Source organism: Perca flavescens, chromosome 9 (genome assembly GCF_004354835.1).
Source record: "Perca flavescens isolate YP-PL-M2 chromosome 9, PFLA_1.0, whole genome shotgun sequence".
In the NCBI taxonomy this organism is placed as follows: domain Eukaryota; kingdom Metazoa; phylum Chordata; class Actinopteri; order Perciformes; family Percidae; genus Perca; species Perca flavescens.
This window is the reverse complement of record NC_041339.1, coordinates 22,379,352-22,404,907: the sequence shown is the minus strand read 5'-3', so window position 1 is coordinate 22,404,907 and position 25,556 is coordinate 22,379,352. Positions and strand designations below refer to the sequence as shown.

The following is a 25,556-nucleotide window of genomic DNA, read 5'->3' as shown; positions in this document are numbered from 1 at the left end:
TGCCCCTGTGCCAGCCAGGGCGTCCATTCATAACAGCTCGATAGCTCTGGCAACAGACTGTGTAGAAGATAACAGCACAGATTCCTGGACCAGACATACAAAAATGTGATAGCAGCAACTTGTCCTTGGGGAATAATGTGTGAATTTCAATGAAAACATTGAAATTGGTGCCGAGAATGGTGTTTGCTTGCGTGTGTGCACTCACACACTCACTTGTGTGAATGAATGAGTATTTGCCTGTTTGAGTGGAAGCTGCTGATTATCTGAGTGTCTCAGAGGCACTATAAGCATAAACATGCACAAAACCACACACACGCACACATTTCTGTTCGATACGAGGTGGGCTATTGTGCTGCCTGTGCAGTAGGAGAGTGTGAGCAGTTGCCTCACAGCTTTAATAGCAGGTTTTAAGCAATTCCGTGTGTCAGCAATGGCTGACTCAACAAACAGAGCTCAATCATATGGGAACACAAACCCATACTGTACACTTACATGATGCTAATGCATACACATTATGTATAATACATTATTTAAGCAGTAATAACAGCAACACACATACAAATAGAAAATGAGACATGTTATTAAGACACACACACACACACACACACACACACACACACACACACACACACACAAATCCTGTTTGTTCACTGGGGATGTAGCCTAGAAAGAGCTGGAACCGGGCATTGAATAAAAGCTGTGGCTTTTTGAATGGCTGAGCACCACAAGAAAAGGGCTTAGCACCCAGCTTTGCCATTCTGTTTCAATAGCCACTGAGTCTCTCTCACAAACACATGCCCTCTCCCTCTCCCTCTACCATTGTTTCTCTTAATACAGTCTCTCCGAATACAGTCATCTGCCAACATATCAGATCACCTTACAATGCACTTCCAGTGCAGCATGTAATGATCATGTTGAATCTAATTAAAGATGGCTACTGCCTGTTACACCCGGAACAGCTGCCTGTGCGTCTGCAGCGAGGGGCAAAGCCCCGATGCGGTCCGCATTTTCCGCATGCCAGTGGCTTCCAATTACTTTAAAACAGTTTAAAAAATACTGCGGTGGTAGAGACCAAAAGTCTTTGAGGTTTGCTTGTTTTTTTCTGCTTCTCCTCGGAAACTTGCACAGAGAGGATAAACAAAAAACAGAACCAAAATAGGAGCTGGGGACTACCCTATTAGCGTGGACTCCAGCTAGACATTCTAAAAGACGTCTTTTGGCTCAATGAGCAACCGCTTATGATTAATGAAGATGATGCAGGGTAATTATCAAGTCCATTATCACCGCCAGTCAAGTTAATTTCCCAGGTATGCCCTCATTTACCTGTGAGGAAGAAAAAAAAAGAGGGTGGGAAAAAGGAGAAAAAAATGGCAGATGGGGAATTTTAGCAGATGAGTAATTACACTCTGCCCCCATCACCATCACCATCACACACAGCCCCCAGTCCCATGTCTTCTCTTTTCAAAAGGAAGGATAAGGAGGACCAGGTGAAAAGCAAACCCTGCGGGCAGACTGGTGCTTCTCACATTAGCTCGTTTAGTAGACAGAGGGCTTGTTACAGTCTACCTGCCTGCCTAGTCATTAGCCATTCAGAGAACAAAAGGGAGGTTAGGGCAGTTAAAGTCAGGAATGCAACCCGCCAGGTCAGGGCTCTGCGGGCCTGTGTGACTGAGACACTCGCACACACCCTTTCTCTTACAGCCACGCAAATCCACATAAACAAAGGTCACATATCTAAAAGTGCACATATCTCTCTCTATAGCCTCAAAGAAATTGGGGAGTGGCGCGTTATGATAAACAATTAAAATCATAATGCAGCATGCAACATTGCAAATACAAACAGAAAGAGGAACAATGGCCCAGATGCACTCACACACTAGATGGGCAAGGTAAACTGGGCAGGTTGTCTGGTTTTGTCCTTTCTCTTTTCCTCCCTAATCCTTTCTTCCGTCCTCTCTCTTCTGTTTCTCTTTTGTTTCTATGACGGAGTCTCGCCTTCACACACACAGCCACCATCCCCATCCTTGTTTTTCTCCTCCCTAGGTGTTTGTTTGCTGGCTATAACTAACTAACCAGCTTTGGAGCTGTGAAGTGAAGTAGTTCAAGTTTCGACCCTGCAAAACCTTGGCAGCAGCATTGCTCTCTTGCATGAGATAGATTCTAGATTCTTATTCGCCACTGGGTTAATTAATCCCACACTTGGCTGCTATAATAACTTGACTTGTTAGACCTCCTCTGTGCAAATGGACTTTGCCTCTTTAGCAGCTAAAAGCACCAGTAAGTAAAAGAACCAGCCAGGAGACGGGCACAGAGAAAGAGCGTCAGGAGCATCCATAAAAAGCTTAAAACATGGTCATGTCAATGCTAATATCTGCTCCACCTTACATGTACTGTACATTACATTAACGTTTAGCAATTTAAAGTACATTTCTGCAAAGTGGCTTCTTGTAAGTGTAGCAGCACTGTAAAATAAGCTCCAGTTTCTTGATTGCCAACATTGCAAAATGATATGAGAAAATGCAAACATCGGCTACAGCACTCTGCCAAAGATGCAACAAAACCTTAATGTGACTCTAAGGAAATGATGCCATTTGAAGAAAATAAAAAAAAGCTGAGGAGAAGGAGAAGAAGTTGTTGTATCGCTTAATAATAAATTAGTTTATTTAAGGCATTAGTATAATTGCCATAATTAACAAAATCACTGCTGTGAAGATTGGCAGCGTCTGACCTCCAAAACAGTGGTCACATGTACCACACAGATTGCAGGAACCTGGCTGTATAACCTTACAGAACACAGGGGGATTACCATTATGACCCAACACAATAACTACATTTATATAGCTAACAATACAAAACGTTATTCTTATTCCAAGATTTCAACAACATGATCTCAATATGACAAAGGGTTGTTTTTGGTTCATATTCTTAAGTTTACTCTTAACAAATAAAAGGGGGGGGAGCACATAGGTAGTCAGATAGATAGTCACGTCATAGAATTCGGGCAATTAAAAGAAATTGACGGATGGACAGACAAGGCTGCTGGATTCCATATGGCAGGGGGCTTTCAGAGGCCCACTTCAATTACATAAAGACCTCTGCGCATTGGCATGACACACAGAGGGCCCCAGACAGCAACACCAGAGCAAGAAGGAATAAATCATACAGCGGTTAGTAACATGCACACATGGACACACATATATGCACGTACACATGCACAGAAACAGACAGACTGGCAAGGATGCAAGTCCCAAAATGCAGAGGCTTCACACACACAGCATGGGCCGAGGTACACACAGACAAACTGAACTTTCTATCTTTCTCTAACACACATACACAAACCTAAACTCATCCTGTCACCATCCTAGTAAGATGGATGTCTAAATAATCACACCATGATTAAGGAACCACATGCATCACCGATTCATGCTCAAGGACCCTCACACACTCCAGCAAGTCCACTAAACCCACGCTAGCTGACTGGCCTAGAGTTTATGCCTCAACTCCTCTTTCATCTGAAGGTGTCCTGTTGTCCTTAATGTACCTAAACAGCCGCATAAATCTAAAAGACAGAAGCTAGAAGAAAGGGACACTATCTAAACAGGAAGCGAGGTTGGTTGAAGTTTCATGGTTTGGCTGAATGATGTGGATGATAAATTTGATTAGGGAGGAATCGGGGGGGCTCTGGGTTAAATCTCTTTCTTCTTCTAGCTTGTTTTTTCTTAATGGAAGATATAGTAAGTGTAGATATTTCTCATTATGTCATGTGTCTACCTCTCCATCCCTCTGTCTTTCTCTTGGGATATGTAGGAGTAATATAGGCTACCCTAGATAATGTATTATTCACCCTTCATTGATGTGTAACTAAAGCTGGCAGTTAGGAGGGAACAGGGTGTCACCAATAACCCCCACACCACCACTACTACCTACACACACACACACACACACACACACACACACACACACACACACACACACATGTATATCCAATTAAGATGGATAGTGTGTGTGTGTGTGTGTGTTTGTGTGTGTGTGTGTGTGTGTGTGTGTGTGTGTGTGTGTGTGTGTGTGTCCTGTGGTGTGCCAAACATCCTGGAAAACCAAATGCGGGGTCTGGTGGCTCAGGATAAAAAGGAAAATAAATTAAAAATGATATTTACTGTATATAAACAGAAGGGGGAAATGGTATGTAGTTTAAAAGAGACAAGGATTTAGTTCATACTTTTGCAGAGGTCATTGGTTGAAAAGGTCAGGTTGAAGGGACAGTCAATAATCAGTATATACATTAACCTTTGCTGTTTTGACAGCCCACTCAGTTTTGAAATAATCATATCTGAATAATTTGACTACCAGAGAGGCTGATGGGATAAATAGTGCCACAGTAAAAAAGAGACAGGACTACAGATTTCTGAGGTGAGCTACAATCAGGGGAGCAACAATTTTATTTTTAATGATTTAATTTTGTTTTTTTTACATACATGTACAAATGGATAACTGCACATTCGAGCAGATGAGCAGAATCTTGTTTGGCACCAGAGTTGGCCAAGAGAGGCAATAGTTAACTGTTTCATTACGCGCCCAGAAATTTCCCCATCTACCCACCTGCCTTATTGCGATCCTTATAACACAGCCTCTGGCGAACTTCGCTAGTTAAAAAATAACAACCCCAATGTTTATGCCTAAGCTCACCCATTAGCAAGTGTTCAGCTGGGTTCACTTCTGTTGTGGCATGTGGCGATACAATCTGAAGGGAATAAACAACAGCTAGGTGCAAGTTTGCTTTTCTCCCCAACTGGGGACGTGAGAAATTCGATGTTCCAAAAATATCAGAATGTTTCCAACCCAGATGTGTTCCATCTACCTTTGACACAAACATACACACACACACACAGGCCAAACCTCTTGGTGGTCCAAGTGAGCTAGGTGGGGTTGGTAATGCTCCAACCACAGGGTGTGGATCAGCACTGACCTGATTAGTCATCGTCCTGACCCTGAACCAACCAAAGTGGGTAGAATACAAATGAATCCCCAGGGCCGCTGGCCAGTAAATCTGACTCAGGACCAGTGTTTATGGGATTCAAACCGCACCACACAAGGCCACAGCTGATTGGCTTACTGACCCTGAACAATGACTTCATTGAAAGGAAGGGGAAAAGGCTTTTGGGCAGGGTGTTTGCAGGACTGATTGGTAGTTACAGTAATTATAAGATTGTGATTTATAGTAATGATGTCATGCTACTGGCATAATTTATTCAAAAGAGGTGTTTTAAAGTCCACAGTATACATCTGTTGTTTTTCCTTGTAACAAGCCCCTGTTTCAAAGAAGATACACATATCAATAAATCATGGCGGCGTCAAAACTGCATAGCCCTTGCTGCTCTGGGAAAGTGTTAATATTTCACCAACATGAAGCCTCCCGTTATCTGTTCCTTCAGGTTCTCTTCCATATCTAATGACTGTCGATGCTCAACACATCCGGGCTGAACTATTCTTGGGTTAATGAACAGGTGAGAAATTACTTAGACAGACGGAGATGGAAATTGATTTTTTTTAAGTGTTGCCTCATTATCCCATGTGGGGCACTTTAAACAGTACCATAGAAACACAACACCAGACAACTTGGGTTGTGTAACGTCAAGGTCATATGGGTGTTATGCTTCCATGTGTGCCTTGACAGAATGGGGGTCGCCGGTCTGGATTGAGATTGTATGGATTGTCTGGAAGCTTGGCCATTAGTGAGGTACTAATTAGGGGAGACCAAGTGGTCTCCAGTACCGGTCGAAGCCAAGATTCATAAATAAGTAAGTGCAGGGGCAGCTTGGTCGCTTAATTAACAAAGCGTGAAAAAAGGGCGTGAATCCCAAGAGGCACAAACCCAATCTGGTTGCAAGGGTGGGCAATAGGCAGCGATCCTGTCAATCTTGGTAGCATTGATTGATGGCAAGCCAAATTGAATTTCTAATCATCACCACCGTTTTAGCTCCTGCACCCCTGGGGATTTACAGAGGCCAAAAGTGGCACGGGGGGTAATGCTTTTGTATTCCTTTCCTGACACTAGTGGCATAAACATTGCAACCCCCCAAAACCTCTCTTCCCTGCTCACTTGACCATCCCCATCTGCCCAGGGGTTATCTGACCCCTGTGTGTGTTCTCGCTCATACTTTCATGTCTCTGCCGATTGTTTTCACACTCTAAGCTGTTTGGCTCCCAGACACCTCACGCGACTCCCACTTAGACACCCTCTCGTCGCCCTCCTAAAGCAACATATTGCATTACAGCCCACTAAGGCACTCTTGCCTTTCTTTTTTGCAGCCATTCCTTCTGCACTAATCTTTTTTATTGTCCAAGTTGACAGGCAAGGACCATGTTTTGTGTAAAAAGCCAAGGGCGACATGTTGAAAGAAAAGTTCATGTCAGACCTGTCATGTCAACAAACAATTTCGGTCAGTGGAATGAGGGGAGATGATGTGCATTTGCAATGCCTTTCAACTGCAGACTTCCATGTCTACATACACAATAGGGGAAGTCCTCTCGAGAGTCAAGACCTTATCAAGTAATACACAATAACAAAGGGTCTCTGAGCAGTAAATAGCATCCGTCTCCTAGCTGCTTACTGTCACTGTTGGGAGTTTGATATCACAAGGACATGAGATAACAGGGAAAGGAAAATAATACTGCAATTAGGACCTACTGTAACTGTGATAAGCTTTGGTCACAGAAGAGAGAACTGAAGAGGGGCAGAGGGCAGAACGATGGACAAAAAGGATGGGATGAGAGAACAAAGGACGAGAATGACAGTTTAAGAGAGGGGGTGGAGAGATCATAGACTGAGAGCAAGGCTGGGAAAGGGACAAGGCCAAAGAGAGTGACAGGGAGGTGAAGAAAGGGAAGGTAAACAGCATATAAAAGGAGGCTTTGTCTGAGGATTTTTGCTTTTTTGGTGGAAAGCATTGAACCTTTCAGTTCTTCCTATTTGGCAGGCCGGAGCACCAAGCTGTCTGGCTAGCACAATACCTTGGAGTTAGTCGTACCTGATAAACCACCACTGCAGTTATAAAACCTCAGACTTCATCTAACTAAATGGCAATAAAATATACTGATCCATAAAAATCAATGGCCATCTGAACCAAAGGTAAACATCGCCACTCTATAAAAAGAAACCAAATGTTGAGAAATAACTCTGTGCTTTGTTCCTGTTGATAACCTAGTTTAACATTTATATATTTGTGTTTACTCACTCATTGTTTACTCACACGCTCCCTCTGCCTTAAGTTCAACTCTAATTATTTTGTTCCATCTGCCAATGACTCTACCATTCTGACACTAGACTGCATCTTGAAATCATCGCACAATGTTTTCATCGATCTGCACTGGCTTGCTTGTCAGATTCATTAAAAACCCTGCTGGCAGATTCCTTCCAGACTGCATCAAAGCCTCAACCTTTCATCTGGGACCAATGTGAGTGTATGTGTGGACAAGATACAGAGACTGAGTGTTAAGGATATAGTGAAAGGTACTAGTGGAAAGCAATGGATGTCTCTTCCCAGGCACAATCCTGTATCTGGGAGGAAGTGGCATGGTGTGGAAGTGGAGATTACAGTTTCTCTGCTTAGATGGATCTCACAATCTCAGAATCTACTGTTCCTCCTGTGTGCCTCCTACCTGTCGTCCTCCACTCCTTTCCCCCCAACCAGAACATAATCGACCTTGGCTCCCTGCAACCTCTGGCCTGCGTAGTTGCTTCTCTCAACACCTTTTGAAATGAACTGGCTGGCCAATAAACAGAATTAAGTGTTTGTTGGTAAAGAAAACCCCTCTCTCGCCTCTCTCGCTCTGCATGGCCTCACACACACACACACAGCTCCAGCTTTGACAGGCTTTAATAACCTTTCTGACTTTGACTCTGTAGGTGTGGGAGTGGAGCATGGCGAGAGTTGGACCCACCATACACATCGCTCACCTAGCCAAGCTAGATGCTCAAACGGGTGGGGCAGTTTATACCTCATGGCCAAGAAGGGGCATCCCTGGAAGTGCATGAGCTTGCACCTGGCTGAAGTCCGCCACCTGCTACCTCCAGTCTTCCCGTGATGTTGCGAGTCCACAGTGCTAGCACGCTAGTCTAAGGTCAAAGGAAGGTCAGATACCATGTATAAACTCTAGGAGAAGACGTCTTGCCTTCTTGATCTTTTTTTAATCCCTTCTCTTGCTTTCATTTCACACACATACATACACACTGCTACACACCATCAAAACACCATATTTCTAGGGAACCAAAGCGGATAAGAAATGAGGAGTCTTTGAACTGCCTGGATGTTTCAAGCCCCTTCTTCTCCTCTCGATCTCTGAGCTCCCCTGCTGATTTGTTGGGACGGGGAGAAAGGGGCTGATCGATGGGGTCTGACAGCAATGAAATGAATGGAACCAGCTGATTGATTCATTAGCAGAGGAGTGAGTGGATGTGGATGTGTGCGTGGGTAAAGATTTTGTGGGGACTTGTGTGTGCATGTGTATTGGGCGGAGGTAATGCGTGCCTGCGTGTGTATGGCTATGAGATTAAGCAACTGTCACCATTCATGTGTGTTAAGTGTGTGTGTGTGTGTGTGTGTGAGAGGTTAGAAGGGATTGCCATAGGGTGTGAGAGGGGAAAGGGAAGCTGTTTGGCACAGAGGGAGGGGGTCAGCCTATATTGTCCGGTGCTTTCATCTGGCTCATTGCAATTAGTCTTTCACAGCACTCGTCAAATCCATGTTAAAATCACAGCTAACAACCACCATCTGCACACTGAATATATATTTAAAATGACATGATATATATGAATTACAATTTTTATCCACAGCTAAGTTTGCAGTTAAGTCAAATAGAATGAATATACTAGCTGCAGTTGATTGCATCTTACTATCAAAAGGAAGTAACTCTGCTGGAGAACAGATTTTCTTGAAACAGTGGAACAACAGCTCTGTGAACTGAATGAAGCTGATGGCAAACCCACAGGGTGGCCTCCCTTCCGCTATCTGCTGTTGAGAAAACACATCATGAGTGTATCTGTCACACAAGCACTATTTTATAGCCCTCCGCCATCCATCTACCAAATGGTCAGGTGTTAGGCCTATCTGAAAGACCAAAAGCAACACCTCCACATTTGCTAGATTGCCCCCATGAAATGCTTGCCTTAATAATAGCCAGTAAGGATTTTTGACCTTCCGTTCATTGTCCTCTACATATTGCACTCACTTAAACATAAAGTCATTGTGTCACCGAAACTCAGTTCCAACTTGATCTGAGGTTAAATAAATGCTCCTTACAGCTGGCAGTGCCTCCAGGAGGCTGCAGCGTGGAACCATGGGGATTATGTAAATATCTTGACAAAAGGTCACATGTGATTGGTGCTGCTGCCACCACTGAAATGTGTTGGACTCACCATGTGTGAGCTCTGCAGAAGAGAGTGGGTTTAAGATGTTGAGAGGGAATTTGCTGCACTGTTGATAAGAGAGCAGGGGTCTGGTTAAACCTGCTGCTGTTCTCAAGAAGACAAAAGGGAAAGGGGGGAATATTTAATAGAAGTGGGGAGCCCTCCTCATGCCTGCGGGCCTTTTGAAGTGTAGCTGAAGTGCAGGTGGCAAGTGTTTCTGACACCAAGGATGAGAAGTGGGGCAGAATAAAGTCTGATAACAGCCATCTGCTATAGTGAACAGTAACACTCACACATAAAATATACACTGTTCAAAAACTCTTGTTCTCACACATGCATTATGGTTAATTACACTGGACATTTGAGCCCATCACATCATTCATGAAATCAGATTTTCTCTTAAAGCTGTTCCTATCATCACACAGACTTACTACAATGTTTGAAAATTAACAATAGCTGATTCCCTGCTCTTGAAGGGAACAAGGCCTGGAGATATGGGCACTGTGCCTCGAAAAGTCCCACCATCACCAGCTATAGTTAAACCCAAAAAGAAATGCCCCTCCCTATTTTCCCCCATCTTTCTTTTTTTCTTATATTTAACAAGACCGGCAAAGGCTCAAACCAGGTGATGTGGCCTTTCTTCCCCTCAAGGCACACTGTTTTACAGCGGCGTCAACTCTCCAGACAGATTTGTAACTGGCAATTTTTAAAGACGAATATCAAAGATCTCTTTCTGCTTCATTGGCAAAATTTGTTACAAGAGGCTGTAGCTCGTAAAGAAATGGTGGGAGGAGGCCGTGAAGTCTACTCCCCACAAACTCCACCCTGTGTTCCTTCGAATATCCCTGCTTCTTCTGTCCTCGCCAAGTGACGAGCGGCATAGCGGCCAATAATGTCCATGCAGGCCCCTAGTCATCTCTCATCAACTGCTCCAGGTCCACCATACAAAGAGTATATCTGCCTTGGTCTGCAGGCTGGCCACGCTGTCAAAAAAAAGTCAAGCGAACACCTACGACCCAGTCTCCGACTGTGCTTTTGACCTGGTCTGTTTGTGTGAATGTTTGTACGTCAACGAGTCGTGGAAAGTTGCACAGTCGGTCCCTCCAAATATACACATCCTCTTTCAGTGTATTTTTATTCGCCACTGGAAAAGGATAACCCCTGGAGCTTGATTGTGTTAGAACAGCTATTGTTGAGAAAGAACAAGACTAGCCTTGGGGAGTAGGCCCCCTCCAAATTCATCCAAACAGACCCCTCCCCATGACCTCTGGATATGGGTCACAGGACGTGGGTTGAGAGTGGGTGGAAAGCACAGCAGGTCCTAACTCACTTTATAATCTGGACATTTCGACACATGGTAATTTCAGCTGCACTTTATGGACATCCGGTGCAGACAGGGCCTATAAAACGCCAACTCTGTTGGCCATTAATATTATGTCAAACATTTTATCAGTATTTTGAAAGCCATTAATATCGTTTAGTAAGGACCAAAGAGGGGGAACATCCCTGCCTGAGTCAGCATAGCAATGTGAAACACCCATCATACACCCACACATTCACATATGCTATAAAACGTTCATCTTCTGGGCATTCCAATGTCAAGAAATGAACAGGTTCTGAAGAAGACATTTGAGTTTAAAATGGTTTAGGTTGTATCGGGGTATGAAAATGGTCCAAAACTTCTAAGAGAAATGTTTTAAATAAAAGGTTTAACTGGAAACTTAGTTCTTATAAATGATAATGACTAATATGTATCTCTATGCTGACATCGCATTACTATGTCTAATTTAATCCATCTTAGTTAGAGAGCAGTAGGCAACCCATAACATACTGTAGCCCCAGCAATACACACAAACAATCCCCAACCCCTTACCTCCCAAACACACTTCTACTCCCGAGATGTAACACCCTGTGAGTGAAAAATCTCTCTTTCTCTCACTCTCTTTCACTCCCTGTGTCTGTGTGACTCTCTCCCTTGTTCTGCTTGGCTGACTCCAGACACCAGCAGTGTGTCTGTGCAGTGAGCAGCCCCAGACACATTCGCCCTCCCCTGCTTGCTCTCGACAGTAGGTGTCAAAGACCTGCCATCCCACAAGGCCCCTCTGTCGGAGGCCAGGATGGACTGCACACACCAATGCCATATTCAAAAACAGCCATTCTCCCAAGAAAATATTCTACTACTAATATTGTACTCCAATTTTATGGAATTAACAGAGACAAGTTACAACGTAAATTCGAAACAATCACGTTTCTTTAACTGTGATCGTGATACTCAGGCACAGTTATGTTAAATTTGTGACATATGAATAGCTGTACTAAACTAATTTGATTATTAGCACTAGTGACTTATGCTATGCTATAATGCACATATATTACATAGGCACTGACATTTTTATCAATATAAGTATGTAATATATAGCTGATAAAGATTTAACTACATGTAGAGAGGTCACTGTAAACTAACACTAACAACCTACAAAACATATTGTATTACTGTAATAATGCTTACACTCATATTTGTCTAACAGTATCTAATTTTGCTGCTGGCTTTATGATTCTTCTTTGCAAGCTCTCAAAACTATGCAAGAAATGACCGGTATGTTGTAAAGCCCTAAACAAATACAGTAAAACGAATATGACTTGGCGACATCCCCGGTGTCATATTTTGACTCATCTTCAATAAATGCTCCACAGTACAGTGCTAAAAACTCAAAACTGAGTTCACAACATCCCTATTTTCACCCTTGCTGCCTTATTCATCGGTCACCCTGCTTCGTCCACTTCCTGGTGTATGAAGGCCCCAGCGGGCCTGACACGGCTGTTGCTTGCCTACATGTGAAATTCCAGCTCGGTGAATCTTTCCCCGCCGCCATATGAGCCGTGAACCATCAGTCGGTGCACATGAGCGCTCCCGCAGGCCCGCTGCATCTGTAAAGTCTGTCAACTCTGCTGCTCTGTGGTCTCTGATCCAAATCTGCCCCCATATCCCAAACACCACCTCACAGCTCTCCCCCATACCGTCCCACCCCAACTCACAACATGTCGTCATCCACTCCCCCTTCTTCCTGAGCGCCTTACGCCAATCTGAACCTAAGTCACTGTACATCTGTTCAACATGGCTGCTGCCTATGTGACCTAGCGACTGGCTGTGCTCTCTGTCGAGGTCAATACACCAGGACACTGTTGAGGGTGATGGACAGTGTCTTTATCGTTTCCTTTATTTATTTATTCTTTGAAATAAGTGCATATATGTGAATGATGAGATGGATCTGGATTGCTGTGCTATTTTTTTTACTCTGAAGCAAGAAATTATTATTTAAAAGTTATTTTATTATTTAAAAATTCAAATGCACTACCAATAAGAAGCACCGTTTGAAAATATCAGCATGATGGGCAAAAATAATTTGTTGGATTAATTTTTTTATATATATACAGTATATATAAACAAATACAGTTGACCAATAATTATAATTATCATTGTTATTAATATTAATTAAAATAATATGTTGGAACCTTTTCTATTCATACATTTATATTTTTGTCAAATTATTTACAATTTCCCTGCTAACAAAATGTATTTCTTTATTTTCTTTTTTGTAAGCCTACATTCTTACTTACAGGAAATACTATCATAACAATAACAATAATAATACCATAATAATGATACAGGTGTATTATTATTATTATTATTACTTTTGTTATTATTAATGGAAACCCTTAGTGAATATTGCATGAGAAGTGAAGTCATCGTTCACCCAGCCAATGGGGACACATTGATAAATATCCTTATGAATTACTGATTGCTTCCTGCAGGAAGACAACTAGGCAGTATTCAGCATCAAACCTGATTCTGCGGTTTTAGAAAGGCTGAGCAGCTCTGATTCGCTCGATCAATAAGACAGCATCAATTGACACTTTGAACACTTCGTGTGTTGTGTGTGCGCATCGTAGCGACTATCTTTTTACATCTCTACCAGCAGTATCTTATTTCTTAAATAAATTAGATAGATAGATAGATAGATAGATAGATAGATAGATAGATAGATAGATAGATAGATAGATAGATAGATAGATAGATAGATAGATAGATAGACATGTCACCTCGGGAATGATTCATTAGTAGAATTGCCAGATTGACTTTGCTTTTATTTTGCAAATTTACACGCCTCTTTAGCAAGTTGCCATTCGGCCCTTGAATGGTCTGTGTAGGCCTAATAGCCACCACAGAGCCACTAACAGTTCCCTTTGTCACTTCAATTGTCCGCATAAATACATTTGTTCAGTAATTTGCTTATAAATGTTATGTAAAAGGGGTAGAGGAGCTCCTGGAGTAAAGTTTAACAAAGCAGCGTCCTGTGTGTGAGTCCTGCTCAGGCCACACATGACTGATGCTTGTGCGGCTCTTAAATAACGTCTGGTGTATGAAGGCCTTTGGACAGCAAGTGTGCCGGACAAAATGGCCCCATTATGCCCTTCATCATTCATGTTAATTGAGTTTCAGCAAGATGCAGCCGGTCCCAAACCTATAAACATACATTTGAATTTGTACATTTTTGTTTTTTTTATTAATATCAAAGAGTACAAATACCAAACATATAATATAGGCTATTTGAACGTAATTAAGGGTGAAAAAATACCTCAGTTAAGCATGTTTGCAATTCTTTTAAAATAAAGTAAAATCGCATCACTTCAATTTATGGTTAGCCATGTTTTATATTTATGGTAACGGACTTTACATTGCCTATTTGTCACTTCTGACGAAACTTGCCTACATCATATAGCATGTAGTAAAACAGGATGGATTATTTAATTTTTTTTAATTCTCGAATCAACATATTTTCGTATGGGCATTTTTTGCTTGCTGATCTTCAACCGGAAATTATAATTTGCAAGCCCACTCCCTCACAATTTAGGATTTGCCACTTTAAAGCCAATGTTTGATAATATTAACAATAAAATAATGATAATGGCGAGGGGACGTCCTCTACTAAAGAAAGAGCAGGGGAGAATAAATCATGGGAGAGAGTTAGATGAAAAATGTGCCAACTGCAAACAGGCACAGGAAAGCTCCTGTGGAGGTGTGATCTCACTCACATAAAAACATAAACATGTGCGCTTCAAAGGTCCTGGTTGTGCGTAATCACTCCACGAAATGCACCGCCATAAATAGAAGAAAAAAAACATGGAGTGTGAGTGGGGAACCCTGAGCTGCAACCATAAAAGCCCATTTGTCTCAGTTTAGACAGAAAATGATTCCAGGTGAGAGTTGTTCCACTGGAAGTCGTCGTAAGAACTTTGGGCTTTTGGCTAAAGTGTAAGTATAACGGGGTTGACGTTTTTGTCATAATAAATACACGCAAAACTTTTTCACTGAACACAAGTCTATTCATTTGTGGCACCTAAATCGGGACCCGGAGTAAGTTTGTCCACCTGAAACTCCTTTTAATGCTTACATACTGGTAAAGTCTTAAAAATAAACATAAAGACAATATACTCAGATGCACAGCTGGGTGTACTGACCGATGGCTTGCCCGAATATCATTATGGTGCCTATTGCCTTTGTTTCTGTGCTTCCTCCCTCCATCACAAGTCATTTACACTAGAGGACTACCCACAGCGCCTGTGCGCTACAGACAACTGTCATCGACGCAATTTGTCTCCTCAGTACACTGATAGCAGGAGTTCAACAGCCAAGGCCTTTCCTACACTCACTGAGGTCCACTGAATATTCTGACCTCACCAGCATTGCAACAACCTAATTGTCATTTTGACCAAAAACATAACGAATTTCCCTTTCTAATGAGGTCGTGATCCTCAGACAATTAACACATTAAACAAACACATTTGTATATCCCCCAAAAAACCGGATTCATATAACATAAGATGTGACCCGGATATTTTATTATTTAGAACAAAGCCACAAAACAACCATTAGAAGAATACAAAATCCTGCGCAAAATAACATTAACCCTGGTTATTCTTTTATGTAAACGCACCCAAACAGTTAAATGAGATAACGTGTATTAACAGAGTCAGAATATTATTCAGCATTGATGATTGCAGCCACTGAAAGTTCTGAATCGGGCGAAACCCTGGGTGTATTAGGCAGTAGGCCGATAATTAAATAATGAAAAGCAAACTAAATTTACAAGATTGATAGCGTTGAGTCATTAGATGACAATTTAAGGAGCGGGTGTGAACAAAAAGGAAAAGGAGGGAGAAAAGAGAGGGAAAAAAACATGAATTCATTAAGAGCATTTCCCCGGGCTGTGTGACCCCGGGACCCGGAGAGACGCGCGGTGAGGGCAGGGAAACTTCCCCACCAGGCCGCTTGTTTCTCCCCTAAATCGCCATAAACCCAGATATCCAGAGAGAAGACCCAGCAGCGGCCATAAATCACTCGGCTGTATTAAAAGCTTTGGTAAACCCCCAGCCAGGTCAGTCGGGTACAATTTATGGCATCACTTATGTATGGGATAGATTGTTCTAACGAAATACATCAACTTCAAGCCTGCGCGCAGCCAACTCGCTACTAGAATACACCTCTATCTCTCTCTTTCTTTCTTTCTTTCTTTCTTTTTTTCTTTATTTCTTTCTTTCTCTCTCTCTCTCTCTCTCTCTCTCTCTCTCTCTCTCTCTCTCTCTCTCTTTCTCTCTCTCTGCACAACAAGTATCCACTCATCCATTCAAGCCATGTGTTTTAAGTCAGAGAGTCCCAGCTGGGGTCCGGTGACCTGCAGGGGTCACTGAGTGGGTCCAGGGGGTCCCTACAGCAAAATAAAGAACTCCAGTTTCAAAATAATTTTGTTCAGTTGAAGATGATGTTAGAAAGTTGTAATTAAAGCCATACCATCCATCTAGGTGTACAGAACGGGACGGTAATTAATTCAGTACATCATCAGACTGCCTCTAAGTCAAGTCACTTCTGTACTGGGACTCTTATCGTAGCCTTCCTCGGTCACCCCTGTTATTCAATGGTTTACAGCAAACCTTATCAGACAATCTTTGCACTGTTTTCACGCACGGGTGTTTTCTTCACGCCATGGTCCTGGCAGCGAACACAGTAGCTGGTTTAAAAAGCAATTTAGTCCAATTTGGTAATTCCATGAAGAGTTCAAGAAGCAGCGTGTAATCTTTACTCAGCACCGACTGTAACGGATGTTTTCTCAAATTAGGGTCAATACACTGAAATGGAAGTGAGAAATGAACTTGAATAAATGCACACAGTGTATAGGCTAAGCACCAAAACATAACCTTCATTTTAAATTGTTTATCGTAGTGTATGTTGTATAAATTGAAGTGAAATAAATTAGCGTTTCCTTTCAGAGCAACGTCTCTCGTCGTTTGAGCTCCAGCTAGGAAATAGGCAGCCCATTCACTGTAGGCGTCCTTTTATTTCAAAGCTTGGACGCTAAGTATAATTGTCAAGCAAAGTAAAAATTGCCTTGACAAATTCTTGGTCCCTTTAACGTCAATGACAGACGCATTTCACATGTTTTGAGAAAAAAAAAAAAAAAAAACCTGTCTGCATTGTGCAGACAGGTCGAGAAACAAGCACAGAGAGAAAGGCGTTGTGGCCCACTGTCCTACTTTCCTACTGGCATCACAAGCCAAGCGGGAGCCTCGCCTGCGCTCCAGCATTCATAGTTCAAGCTTTAGGCCCTTTTCAACCTTATTTCCACTGTTCCTCATTCTTATTTACCCAAACAGAGCAGAGTGAGACATCCCATATGTAAGAAATGAATAATAGAAGAGTGGGACACTATCTCGCTGGTGGACAAAAAAAAATGACAGATAGAATTTCCCATCGATTTAACGCACGGCAAACATCAACACTCAGCTAAACAGACGGCTTTGTTATTGGAAACAACTGTTATAAAACAGAAATGTAAATAATCAGTCGATGCCACTTAATGAAACAAATATTAACTAAACGAAAACTGAAGTTACACAGAGATAACAGTTCACTTGACTGTATTTACTGAATTACTTTTTGAGTTTCAAAGCAACTTTGAAAATAGAAAAATCATGTAGCAGCTTTTGAATATCAAAATAGACGATTATCGGTTGCTTTTAGTGTATACTTTGACCTCAGACTAATAGTCCACATGTCAAAAGGCCACACTCATACAGCCCTAAAATACACGCAGCCGACCTTAGGGAAAGTGTCTGGGAGAGGGAGGGGTGTCTTGGAGCCGCGAGTCCCCGATGAGATACAGTGTGAAGCTAATTTCCTTTAAGTGACGAAGAAAGCACTAGCTGTCGACAATAGCTGATGAAACAAAAACAAAAAAAGAATACACAACTACCATTGAAATGGATGAGCTTTCCTTGACGCGCATTACAATTGTGTATTGAAACCTGTACCGGCCACAGCGCTCGGCTGCGTAAAGCCAATAATGCCATTGCTGATCCCTTAAAACAAGCCAGATGGTCACTTTGGAAATGAGAGGTTAGTTTCAATTCGTGAATAGTAGAAAATTAAGAATTTAGGTAAACGGGAGCCTCACGCGCTGCGGTGCCCAGCCTCTGAGAGGCATGGGTGCTGACTCGCTTTATATGGAGGAAAAATACGCTTAAGGCATCCTGCAACGCAACACCAAGTGAAGATGAAATTTCTTACCTTCAACGGCGGACACCACAGGCAGCAAGAGGCTGCATAAAAGCAGAAAGTAATCCATTGTCATAAAGCAGTCGGGTCGGACATGTAAATAGACCCACGAGAGAGAGAGAGAGAGAGAAGGGAACACAATCCTGGGTGATTTGACGCTCCACGCACCCAGTCCCGTCCCAGTCCCAGCTGTGTCAAGCCCCCAGGACCAGAGTTACCCCCATTCACCAAAAACACGTAAAGGTGATTGTTCAGAGGAAATAACACCCTTAGTGTAAAAAGTGTGAATACAGCAGCCCTTCTCGATTTTCAGTGATCTCCAACGCGCCTTATTAAACCAGAGAAAAGGCAGCGGACGCAAGACTTCCAGTCCCTTCCCCTCGCATTGAGCGAATCAGCTGAAAACAGGTAGTCCAGTCCGCGGTCACCATCCAGAGAAGATTTCCAGCAATATGTCGTTGTTAGTCAATGGGGAGAGGGAAAAAAAGAAATAACAGCCTTCGCGAGGAGATCCAAAGACTTTCTCTGTGGTCAGAGGAGCAGAGGCAGAGATAGCCGCACTTGTGTCAGAGCCATGGTGTACAGTCCCAGCCTGGCATGTGCACGCTCACATGCGTCCACGATCAAGTGGTATTCCTGTAAAGAAACAGCCGCGCGGTTTATATAGATTTATTCCCTGAGCGAATGTATCAGCTTTGGCTGCAGTGTGGACAGTCTGCTTCGCTCGGCTTGTGCACTGGAATGAAGCACACGATTGTGGAGGAATAACAGCAGAGTGGAGAGAGAGAGAGAGAGAGAGAGAGAGAGAGAGAGAGAGAGAGAGAGAGAGAGAGAGAGAGAGAGAGAGAGACCAGGGGGGCGCCAGGAGGAGGGGTTAGGGTTGAAGCAGCTGCATTGAAAAAAATGACAATCATTTAGTCTCACATTTATAATCAAAATAAAATCTTTGTCTGTTTAAAAAACGAGGGTAAGTTCAGAACATGTTTACGTCTTCCCAGAGTTTCAGCACGATTAAGACAGCATACAAAACGATCTTCTCTACCACACTCTTGATATAAAACCTTTCTGTGACCAAAATAGAATAATGGGATACGTTTGGAATACTTTGCGCAACATTTTTGAATTATATCGTCACTTGAAATGTTCAAGGATTTGCATGACTTAAACTAATGGCGTAATTGTCATGTTGGTAATTTTTTTTCTTCTTCTATTTTATCTTTCTTTATGCAGCGTGTCACTCCGCCTTTCCCTCCCTGGGACTCCCAGCCTATGTACACACATGGACACACAGCGCCTCCCTGCGGGTCGCTTCGTTTCTAAGCAGTGGAGAAAGGAAGTTTCTGCTGACTTTATGCTTTGATTAAAACTATTCTCCCTTCAACTGCGTGGCTTCAACAATATTAACGCATTTTGGGAGAAAAAAAAGGAAAGAAAGAAAAAGCTCCGGTGGACACTGGACCCACCCCCTAGATTAAAAAAGCACCTCGCATTTTTAGAGCTTTTCTGTGAGTATGATAGTGACATCATCATATCCAATGCGTTTATATTCTAGACTTCGTTTAAAAAAAATACAAAATAAAATAAAATATGCAATTTAAGACTAAAGCAACAATGATATTCTCACGAGAAACATCAAAGTTCTTCACTAATTTCAAATGCAAGAGTCCGTGGATTCAACGTTTTCTTTTAAAGAAAAACTTTCCTGGACGCGACGCTTACTTGAGCGGAACATAAAACTGCACAGTTATTTAAATCGCTCGTTTGTGTTTATAATAGTGAGACATTTACCTCAACTGGTCAGGCAAATTACATCAGGCAGTGTTTTTTTTCCTTGCAGGATTATAGACCCGCAATTTACTTTCCCTCTTCCTTGAACATGGAGGAATCTGTCACGACCAGGCTTTAACAGCCTTTCTCCTCAATCCCTCTGCCTTTGCAGTCTTTTTATTCTATCAGTAAGTATCAGTAAGTGCTTCGGTCTATTCTCAAAACAGCAGTGAACACAGTTAGGGAATCATTCAGGAATGATAATGCATTTCAGTCCAAACGGCAACCTTTTATATTTATTTTTTATTTACATAAAATAAATACGTTTGCTTCAGTTTAAGGGGTCATGGTGGACGGAAATAGCCATTTGGTCACTTAAATAAAATCCTATGATCTGTGGGGGGAATTACAGGGCTGCTGACAAAACAAAGTCTATCATTCATTACATCAGTCATATAGGCACACCCTGATGCATAGGGAATATTTCTATAATCTCCACTCTTACTTAAATGCTGAGTAATACTGTGTCCAATTTGTATTGTTTAATTCAGTAATAACCGACTGATGCATTTAATCAAGTCAGACATATAGGCTATATATAACAGCGTCAGTTGACAGGGGCTATGAGAAGCTGAACTAGGCACAGTCAGCATTAATACTAGGCTACCATATAGCAGGAGTCAACTACATTATTAATCATGTTGAATATTGATGTGTTCTCTGCTGTATTTGGAGATCAGAAGGAAGTGGAGAGCTACACATAAAGTTATTAGTATTAAAGATAATGTAAGTGATTTGCAGTATATCGTCAGGCTGCTTCTCCTTTATTCTGTGTGCAGAGAATAACAATTATGTTGATACAATAGAATGTTTCGCCTGTTCTGCACATAAATAAAGAAAAGTTGTCGGTGTGTTATGAGGAAACGAGACCTGTGAAATGTCAAAGTGAAGCCAAATGACTGGTCTGTTAGTGTAAAGTTGAAAGGTGATTGGATGCCATTTCCTGAGAGGTGCAAGCAGACCGATGTAACCATGTGCTCTGCTGTGTGTCTCTGTGTTTTATGTGTCAGTGTTGCCACCGTCACACTGGCTGGTAATAAATAGTTTAAAAAGGTAATCTTGTGCCTTTTGGCTAATTTGTATAACTCAGTGTATTTTCAGTATTACAGTGATCAGCAGTTTTTACTTTTGTAATCACCAAAACTCCCACTTCATGTCATTATTTAGATTTATATTCAAATAATTTTAAAACTGACTTTTACCTCTAGTTTATAGTGTGATATAATGTGAAACGGCAGAAATGTTGACATTCATCAAGAATAAATATTTCCAGTACTTTGGTTTTATTGGTCAAAAACTAATATTTTTAAAGTGAGAATACAACCCAATACAGATTTAACTGAATTAATTTATTTAATGGCAGAAACATAACTTTGAAAGAGTTGCTGATGTGTTGTACTTCTGTTTTCAGAGTGTTAAGATTCAGTTGGCTGAAAACACTTGTAGCACTGCTCTAAATCCCATCCCTTCACTTTTTAGTTTTTCTGTTCAGGATTTTGGAGCGACCAGAGAAATAAGAAGAAAAGCTTGGACTCCTGTATGTGAATGAGAAACACGCTGAAGTTTTCCATCTTGGTGTTACAGGCCGACTTTTCAAAGGGATGTTTTCACTTTGTGTTCCCTCGTGTCTGAAAACTTCTTTTACGTTCACATAATATGATATATATTTCGTAGAATGACTATAAAGATGACAAGAGGGAGATTTTATGAGGTTAACTATTAATCCACACTGTTTCTATTGTGAATAGATATCAGCTAAGAGACACAAATCTACCTAAATACCACATGAAAAGAAATATAATGAAAGAATAACCTCTGCTGGTAATATAAACAGTGTATTTACAACATTTCCTTTAAACAATTGTTCTGCTCCTGTGATTATTATTGCAGTTGTTTAATGATATAGCAGCCCAGCATCTAGGACAACACACTGCTAGAAAATGTATTCATTTTATTAACAATAACATTACTGTATTATCAATGTTGTTTTGACGTTCCTATAAGCAGGATAACTAATTTTAACAACAGTACTATGCTGTAAACAGTGCTTTGCTGTTGGTGTCATATACAGACTCTTATTGTGAATATATACAGTACCTTTAGAAATTCTAAAATATTCATATTCAGAAGAGGTGAGACAACGTTTTTTTTGGTAAATGATGGATTGATTTTACAGTAAAACTACCTGTCAGGATTTTGCTTTTTTACAATTTATATTTAGATGCTGTATATTTATATATACATACTTTATTCATTTATTTAATCTCATGGTCAAAATATATCCATGCAAAAAAAAGACTAATTCGTGTATTTTCTATGACCAATAACTTTAGCATCTTTGTCTTGATGTGCTAAAATACTCAGAAACTAGCAAAGAGGGAAAAAAGGCATTGAGAGCTCCCTCAGAATTAGTCAAGGTATTTTGGGGCGTAGGTCTCGCGGACATAAAATTTGTCAGATTCCCATAAGAATTCCTGTAGACATAGCCCGTTTGAAAGGAAAATCATTTCATGAGTGAAGCTTCATGGGTAAGAGGATCTGTGGCGGCTTCAAAGAAGTCTTGTTTGTTGCCAAAACCACTGAAGCCCCAGCTCTCCTGCCTGGTCGCCATTAAAGGGCAACCAGAAACACACTGAGTTCAGGACAGCCACCTCTGTTCCTTCTACACGCTTAAGACTGCTCTTAAAAGGAAATGAGGTAGAAAGACTTTAGAGCAACTTTGCTAAGAAAAGAAAACAGATTTTACAGATTTATTGTCGGGAGTCTGTTTCACCTTTAAAGGGTTTGAGAAAAAGAAAGCTAAAATCTTGGTCTATGATAAACAAAAGATTACCAGGGGGTAAGTCTCAGAGATTTGTTGAAAGCCCCTCTGTTTGCCAATGTAAAAAAAAAGTGCGTCAAACATAAATATGGGCTTGGTATAAACCAACACACTGGGTGGGGGTGGGGGCTTTTTCCAATGACTGTAACATCCACATTAATAAATCAACGGTTCTGTGCTTCGGTACCTATGATTGGGTTTTTACTAAATGTTTAGAGCAGGTTTATTTTTCTACGTTTTATAGTGTGTGTCATTTGGGTCTGGTTTGACGGTTGAGAGTTTTCTCGTCTATGAATGGCAGCAGTAAAACTTTATATAAAGCCGTCGACATATAATGACTGTAGCGGGTCAAGATTAGTGCTGAAAACATACACCAACACACACAGATAGCCTATTTCTGGAGACGATGCATTGATATTTTTTTCCTAGAAGCCATACCGTAACCATTACCCATAACCAAAACATGCCTGACCCTAACCATTGTACTTACCTTTACCCTATAATCTCCCCAATAAGGACAAGAAGATATTTTAGCTGTTCCTGAATGCAACTGCTTTGAAACCAAATTGAGAACCAATATTGTCCCGAGGCAGTGGTTGATCTGGTTTGGAGTCCACAATTTGTTCCAAATGTGACTTAAAACAAACACACATACACATATACAGCACACAGACACAGAGAAATGGTTCACTAAGTGTTCGTGAGAAGCACCTGGCACACATTAGAAACTCGATAAGTAAAGTGGTAGACATTTTACTGCCATATGGAAATTTCTCAAGCTTACACCTACTGCGCCCTCGCCAGACCCTTGCTAACCTCATCCATCCTTCCTCCCACTCATCTCATGCCAGGATATCAGTGTCTCTACTTTCTCTCTTAAAACGCAACACGAAAACACACACAAACACACACAAACACACACACACACAGACCCAAGACCTTTTTTTGACACACACTTCTCTTTCCCTTCCTCCCTCACAAATCGCAAACACAAACACACAGTCACTCCCTCTAGCATGCATAAAAGCAGAGTTCACACACACCCTAGAGTCCTTATGTCTGGGTATGGTCTAATAGCAGCACTAATGTGATGTGAGTGTGAGGGGATCACTTTACTCTGGCAATATTAAGGGAATGGTGAGCTGTTGGTTATGTTAGAGTGTCTTTTGACATGTGAGTGAGCACTATTAGTATGTCTGTGTCTGTGTGTGTGTGTGTGTGTGTGTGTGTGTGTGTGTGTGTGTGTGTGTGTGAACAGGCAAAAAGTACTGGTTGTAGGAGCTGGTGGTGGGAGGCTCTGGAGAATCTCACAAAGGCTCACAGCTGGAATCCATGCAAAGAGGAGGTGCATGCGAGAGAGTGTGTGTGCGGGACAGAAGGGGGCTGTTTACAAGAGTTCAGGGGGTGGGGAGGGGTGGGGGTCTAATCCTAAAGGCCTTCACCACTGACCGAGCACTTAACACTGGATCACAAATGCAGCCTCAGCTGAACCCCCCAAGACCACCATCATACAAACCCCTCTGCACACACCAGCACAAACACACACACCCAACACCAAATCCACTGTCTCGCCTCCAGCTGTAAATCAGCACCTCCTTGTGCCCCTACCCCCCACACACACACACACACACACACACACACACACACACACACGCACACACACACACACTCTCTCTCCTCTTACCTTACCACCACCAGCACCCCAACTTCTGCCACAACCAGCTACTGTCTGTCTCTGGTGAGTATCTATCACCTTTCAGCACCTTCTCTAACTAACAGAAAAAAGATATACTTCACTGTCTACGGTGGCTGCAGATTTATGACTCAACCTCCCATCACCACGACCCCGCTGCCTTTGTGCCGACAGACATTTAGGCAGACAGGCAGTCATAGATAGACACAGTCATACACGTAGGAAGATCACGGTGTCATACAGGCACACACATGCTGACAAACAACCTGGGCATGGAAATTACACACTGTGTGGACAAAAAGTAAGAGAAATTACTGTTTGGCACTATGAAAGGATCACGTAGAGAATGTGCACAGAAACAGACTGTAGTATGACAGGCACACGCACGTGGTGGGAAATCCAGGTATTGAGGTTAAGTTGGTGGATAAGTGATTACATTTGCTTCCAACTCTGTCAACGGAGGTTCAGTTCCTGACTTCAGAGGAAGCTTGTAACTGTAAATAAAGACGTTAAGCTACAACAAAAGCCTCATCCTAACATCAACCAATGTTTCAGTTGCACAAACTGAAAGTGATAACTTAACTGATGCTCAACTTGCTTAACTCAATTAGCTAATATTTCCATGTGACTTGAAAATAGCATGTTCAGTTCGTCCAATATTGCTGTCACAACATTTCGTGTCCATATTCAGAATCAGCTTTATTGTCCAAGTATGTGTACACATACAAATAATTTTACTCTGGTATTTCCATTGCTCTCAATGTACACACACAGAAATAGACATACCGGTGCAAATGAGGACAACAAAGCTGTGTGTCAGACAATTTTTCTAGAATACAAAGGCTGAACTGGGTATAGATGTATCACAATTGTAAAAGAATAGAAAAAAATGACATTTAAAGTCCCCTTCATTGTTGCTTCACTTGAATATTTGACCTTGAAAGGGGCAGGAGTAAATGTAATTTCAAGAATTTTAACTCGGCAGTTGAACCCTTGTGCGTAAAAACTACATGAGACCCAACTTACTATTCCAAGCAGCATATTTGTTTTGGTCTTAAAATATGTCTGGAGGGGATCTTTAATCATCGTATTTAACCAACTTGTGTCCAAAATAGAAATGTCTTACTTTAAAAGCACTTGCTAAAAGTCATGTAGAAAAGCAAACACACATCAGTCCATACACCTCCCTCTCAACCCT

At 41.7% G+C, this 25,556-nt stretch overlaps 1 protein-coding gene across 9 annotated transcripts in view; it reads right to left on the bottom strand.

The window, feature by feature from the left end:
- Window positions 1-18,771, bottom strand: part of ephb3b (eph receptor B3b) — a 60,993-nt gene extending 42,222 nt beyond the window's left edge. For all 9 annotated transcript variants that reach the window (XM_028586852.1, XM_028586858.1, XM_028586855.1 and 6 more), the window contains exon 1: window positions 18,030-18,771. In XM_028586852.1, coding sequence (XP_028442653.1) covers window positions 18,030-18,093 — 64 coding nt within the window. In that variant the 5' untranslated portion in view covers window positions 18,094-18,771. The remainder of the gene's footprint in view (window positions 1-18,029) is intronic.
- Between the last annotated feature and the right edge of the window lie 6,785 nt (window positions 18,772-25,556).